We start from the raw sequence: 5,241 nt of genomic DNA on the forward strand, positions 1-5,241 counted from the left end.
TGATATAGATTCTGTTTGGAATTTTTTGAAGTCTATTTGAATAATTGAATTAAAACTCTTTCATATATCCATCTTCTATTCTTCTTTTAAGGAACTCAGTTTGGCTTAATCTACCCCTTTGGTCATGAAATATAATATAATCACCATATGTGTTTTTTGTGTTTCCACCCCAATTTTCAGGTGTTAATAAATCAACCCTTTGATTTGTAGTATTTGCAAATTTATAAATCCAATGACCAAACCCAGGATCTTCTAATGAACTTGGGGCAAATGTGTAATAATTTTCCCATTTTCCAATAAATTTAATAATGTCTTGACTGAAAATAGATAAATAACCTGCGGGAAATGGAAAATACTTTGGAATATTAAATGCTAATGGGTCATAATATTTATTTCTTGGATTTCTATTAGGTCGGTGTTTAACCATTTCACCAACAACAGTAGAGTTTGCGAGGTGGTTCATTAAAAATGAAGATAACATATCAACAGTAACTAATATTTGATCGTCAACTCTGCAATAGAAAGAATAATCAGGAAATATATCTAATGCCATAATGTAAGCATTAATATTTTTTTGTTGTAAAGTAAACCATTGTTCATTTAAATCAGGCATATCAATAAAATAAATGTCATGGTATGTTTCATTTAATTTTAATAAGTCATTCAAATATTTTGTCTGACGAACAGATGACTCAACAAGAACATAAATACATTTAAATCCATATCTTTGTTGGTATTCTTCTTTACACCAAGTATTTCTTGTATTTTGAATATGACTTATTTTATTTGGCACAGTATGAATAATAGCTAACCATAACCGTTCAGGATAACTTTTTATTTTTTCTTTCTCAAACCCCAAGGCAACTGTCTGGTTTAGGATGGCATATTCCTCTACGTTGACTCTTAGTGGATATGATTCATCAACGTTAAACTTTTCACCATAGAATGATTTGATATATCGTCGTTGAAGGTGATCTATAAATAAATCTTTGTTGTTGTTTTGGGCAAAACCCAAAATGATATAACACTGAATAAGTAATAAAGAAAACATGAACCAAAATCTTTGAGGCTCACTTATATAGATAAGACCTAATCAAATCTGCGTAAGTAAAGACAAGATCACTTTTCGTTTTTGTGTTGATTCTACAAAAAGAAAAAAAGAAGGGTAATATATAAATACCTAAGGAATGATTTAATAATAGAAATCCGAATAACTCGAAGAAAATTAAAGGTAAGTTAAAAAATATAACAAAACAAAAGTAAAGGAAAAAATAAAAGTGAAGAACTGCGATTTGTTAGAAAAGATTCGTTTTGGAATAGGAGATGAGTAAAGACACACCTTATCATCTTTTATTCAGAAAAGCCTTCAAAAAAGATTTAGGAGAAATCCCGAAACTTCCTATTGATATGGTTGACACTAAACAATTAGCAATTCATAGTGCGGAACGAAAAAAGCCAGCAACAATTGTTTCTCGTGATCAGTCATTTGGATTAACGTCGTTTAGTTTATATCCAATTGTAGAAGGGAAAAAACAAGGAGAGCCTAATGCAGATTCACTAAAGTTTATTCAATTTGCTAATTGTTCAATTGGTATAATTGCTGATGGATGTGGATGGGGATTTAGGTCAAAAAAGGCTTCATCTAATGCTGTTTCTGGGTGTTGGGAATCAATCAGAAGTTCTATTGGAAAATGTAAAACAACACGTGAGATTGCTACTTTATTAGTAGATTCAATGGCATCTGCTCACCTTTCAATTTTACTTAACTCAGACAGTTCATTATTAGAAACAGGTACAACAACATTGTTAATATCTATTATAGTTACGTTACGTACTCAACAACCTTATGCACTTGTAATATCAATTGGAGATTGTCAAGCATTTTTATATTCACATGAAATAGAACATACAGACTCAATAATTGGTGATAATAGAAAAGGAACAGCAACTTATGACTGTGGAGGAGTTATTGGACCAGCAGAAGGAAAAAATCCATCGTTAAGACATGTAGAACTAAAAGGACGTTATGTCAAAGAAAATGATATTCTTCTTATGATGACAGATGGATTTCATGATAATTTTGATCCAGACATATGTCGTATTACAAGTGATAAAGAAAATTATGTTAATTCGATAATTTCACCAATTATTAAACAATCAGTCAGTATTGGTGATTGTGTTCAACAACTAAGTGAACATATTATCAATTTAACTGATAAATTAGCAGAGTTACATTCTACCTTAAAAAGACGGTCATGTATTGTTTCACCTGGTAAATTAGATCATTCAACATTACTAGTATATAATATATCATTACATAATATTGATATTTCAAATGAAGATTGTTATTTACCAAATTATTATTTTAAACTTTATGAAAACCCTTCCCGTATTAGTATCTCAGTTAATAAACATTTATTACCAACTACCCCTCACCTCAAACCAAAATTAAATGAATCATTAAGTCAACCAATTACTCCTTCTTTAACTCCACATTTTCAATTCTCTACTCCAGTTCTTACACTTTCTAAACCTACATCCCCACGTAGGCTTCGTGCTTTATCAAGAGAATCATTGAAGGCTCTTTCATGTAAATCAATATCAGAATGTAATCCAAATGGTCAATGTTTTTCTAGTTCTCCTTCTTATTCTCCTAACTTATCTCCAAAACACACAGAAGAATCAAAACAAGTTACAACATCTTCTAATTCTCCTACAGAACCATATCATTCTTTTGTTCAATTTTTTATGCAACATCAACAGAATTAATTTATTGTATTGTTATTATAATAAAATAATATTATTATATTTATTTTATAATTTTATAATTAATTAAGTAATAATATATTATAATTTTATAATTCAAAAATTCTGGAAAAGAAAATGAACTAAAAATGAGATTCTATGCTTGAAGATCCACTTATTCCACAGTCAGATTTTGATGATACTTCTTCTTTTACAATAGAAAATCCATGTGACAAACTTGGATTTCATTTATCAACAAGAAATAGAATTATTACATTCTTTTTAATATTTTCAATTGCTATATTCTTTTGGTTAGTTACATTCCCATTTATTTTAGTCTTTGTTGCTGCTCCATATTTATTTATGATTTGTTATTCTTTAGGATTATTATTAATTAGTTTAGCGTTTGTTATTCATATTTAAATTCTTTAAATTATATTTATAATTTAGAACATTTTTCTTATACTCTCCATTAACTCAATTTAAATTACTTAAACAACCACTTCGTTTGCTTTGTGCAATAATATTTCTTTGTTGTTTAACAATGACAATACTTGGATTATTCTTATTTAAAAATTCTATAGTTGTTTTATTTTTCTTAATCATTCAAATTGCAACAACAATATTTTATTCATTTTCTTTACTTCCTTTCTCATCAAAATGCATTTTAGAATTTTGTGGTAAGAATCAAGATTAATTCATTGTTTTTTAATCATTTTTTATTTTAGAAACAGATCTTCTTTTTTATCTTTTTGATTTTTCAGAATGAATAATCCTCAATTGTTATATTCTTCAATTCTTCAAGCACCTCCTCTAAAAAGTATCATTCATAATAATCATTTAATCACTATCACAGATAATCACTCTTTCCTTTCTTCTTTTATAAACTCTAATGGTATCTTACAACAACCTGTCATAGAAGATATAAAACCAGTTGTCTCTTCTATGATAAGCACATCTCATGGTATTCTCTGTCATCAACACTCTCAACCAATTCAATTATTAAATCAACTCAAATCAAAACCATTAGCTTCATACAATCCTTTACCAAATTCAAATTGTATTTTTACTGAAAGTGACAAAGGGTTTTATGCTTATCATTCTTCTTTAGTGTTTAAGTATTCTTTTGATTATTTTGAACCAAAATATTCTAAGAGAATCAAAATTGGAACAGTTTGTTCAATGGCTCAATATGGTTGGAGTGATTATATTGTTTGTTCTACTTATCAAGGAGATATTGTTCTTCTTGGAGGTGAGGAAATGCAAATAATCCAAAAAATTCAATTAAAGAAAGAAATAAATTCTTTACAAATATTTAATGATAACTTTTTGATTATTGGTACTCGTAAAGATGATAAAATATATGTATTTGATATTAGAAATATAAATACAGTTATTGCAACATTATCTAGGTCTGCGTTAACAAATCAACGAATAGGAATTAATATATATCATTCCACTCTTTTTACTGGAAATGATAATGGATGTGTTTATCTTTATGACTTGAATACTTTTACCTTTAAATCATCATATTTCCTTGCATGTTTGTTTTTATTCTTAACTTTGATATATAAACTTAAGATATAGACTCTCCAATTAATGATGTATTTTATTATAATAATTGTTTAATTACAACTTCTGGTTGTAGATATTCACCAATTCCTCAATTACCAGAAGACTTTTCAGATGATGGAATATCAATAAAAGAAATACCAGAGCCTTATAATATGATAACAACATGGAAATTACCATCATTTGAATAATCATTCAACTTTTAAGTATTTATTTTTAGATGTTTCATACAAAATCTAATATACTAAATAACCCTTTTTAAACTTAATACAAATCAAAAAATTCCATACCTAAATGAGTACAGTCAAAATACCTGTTGGAGAAAAGAAAATATTCAAGAAAATTTATACTAAATTTTGGAAAATGAATGAACGTGAAAAGATTGTTGCCCCTCATGATAAAATTATTATTGGTTTTTCAGGAGGAAAAGATTCATTTCTTTTAGTCCATGTCCTTTCAACACTTGGAAAAACTAGTCACTTTCCTCTTGACATCTTAGTTGTTCATGTCACTAATGAGCAAGTTGGGTATCAACTTAATATTGAAGACTCTAAGGCACTTTGTGAGTCTGTAGGAATACCTTTTATCACTCTTGAGTCAGAGCCTGTAAGTGGATTTGATATTGAAGATGCTGATAAAAACACTACATTTTGCTTAAACTGTGGAAAAAATAGAAGAAGGGCATTGTTAGAATATGCAAAAGAACATGGATATACTTCAATTGCATTAGGACATCATATGGATGATGTTGCTGAAACGTTATTAATGAACCAAATGTTTTGTGGTTGTATTGCAGGCATTCCTGCTCAGTTCACCACAGAAAAATATGGTGTTAAATTCATTAGACCACTCATTGAAGTTCCAGTAGTTTTTATTCAAGAATGGACAAAGTACATTGAATTACCACGTTTAATACGTTGTAAA

General features: G+C 28.3%; 5 protein-coding genes across 5 annotated transcripts in view; 4 read left to right on the top strand and 1 right to left on the bottom strand.

Moving 5' to 3' along the window:
• Positions 1–49: 49 nt before the first annotated feature.
• On the bottom strand, positions 50–1,051 carry ENU1_153420 (galactosyltransferase; the record flags this gene model as incomplete). The annotated part of the gene is made up of 1 exon (XM_008860655.1): positions 50–1,051. One exon carries the CDS (start codon positions 1,049–1,051, stop codon positions 50–52), a length of 1,002 nt encoding a protein of 333 aa, XP_008858877.1.
• Positions 1,052–1,323: 272 nt separating this feature from the next.
• Positions 1,324–2,769, top strand: ENU1_153430 (hypothetical protein; the record flags this gene model as incomplete). The annotated part of the gene is made up of 1 exon (XM_008860656.1): positions 1,324–2,769. One exon carries the CDS (start codon positions 1,324–1,326, stop codon positions 2,767–2,769), a length of 1,446 nt encoding a protein of 481 aa, XP_008858878.1.
• Positions 2,770–2,904: 135 nt separating this feature from the next.
• ENU1_153440 (SFT2 family protein) lies at positions 2,905–3,442 on the top strand (the record flags this gene model as incomplete). The annotated part of the gene is made up of 2 exons (XM_008860657.1): positions 2,905–3,149; positions 3,196–3,442. 2 exons carry the CDS (start codon positions 2,905–2,907, stop codon positions 3,440–3,442), a joined length of 492 nt encoding a protein of 163 aa, XP_008858879.1.
• A 68-nt stretch (positions 3,443–3,510) lies between these two features.
• On the top strand, positions 3,511–4,508 carry ENU1_153450 (hypothetical protein; the record flags this gene model as incomplete). Its single annotated transcript, XM_008860658.1, has 2 exons — positions 3,511–4,288; positions 4,333–4,508. 2 exons carry the CDS (start codon positions 3,511–3,513, stop codon positions 4,506–4,508), a joined length of 954 nt encoding a protein of 317 aa, XP_008858880.1.
• A 103-nt stretch (positions 4,509–4,611) lies between these two features.
• Positions 4,612–5,241, top strand: part of ENU1_153460 (PP-loop family protein) — a gene marked incomplete at its 5' end in the record, with an annotated part of 737 nt that continues 107 nt past the window's right edge. The window contains one exon of the mRNA XM_008860659.1: positions 4,612–5,241. This exon is cut by the window's right edge and continues 107 nt beyond it. Within this exon, the coding sequence (XP_008858881.1) occupies positions 4,612–5,241 (630 nt within the window).

The sequence above is a fragment of the Entamoeba nuttalli genome (assembly GCF_000257125.1).
Source record: "Entamoeba nuttalli P19 unplaced genomic scaffold asmbl_6405, whole genome shotgun sequence".
NCBI classification, from domain to species: domain Eukaryota; phylum Evosea; order Mastigamoebida; family Endamoebidae; genus Entamoeba; species Entamoeba nuttalli.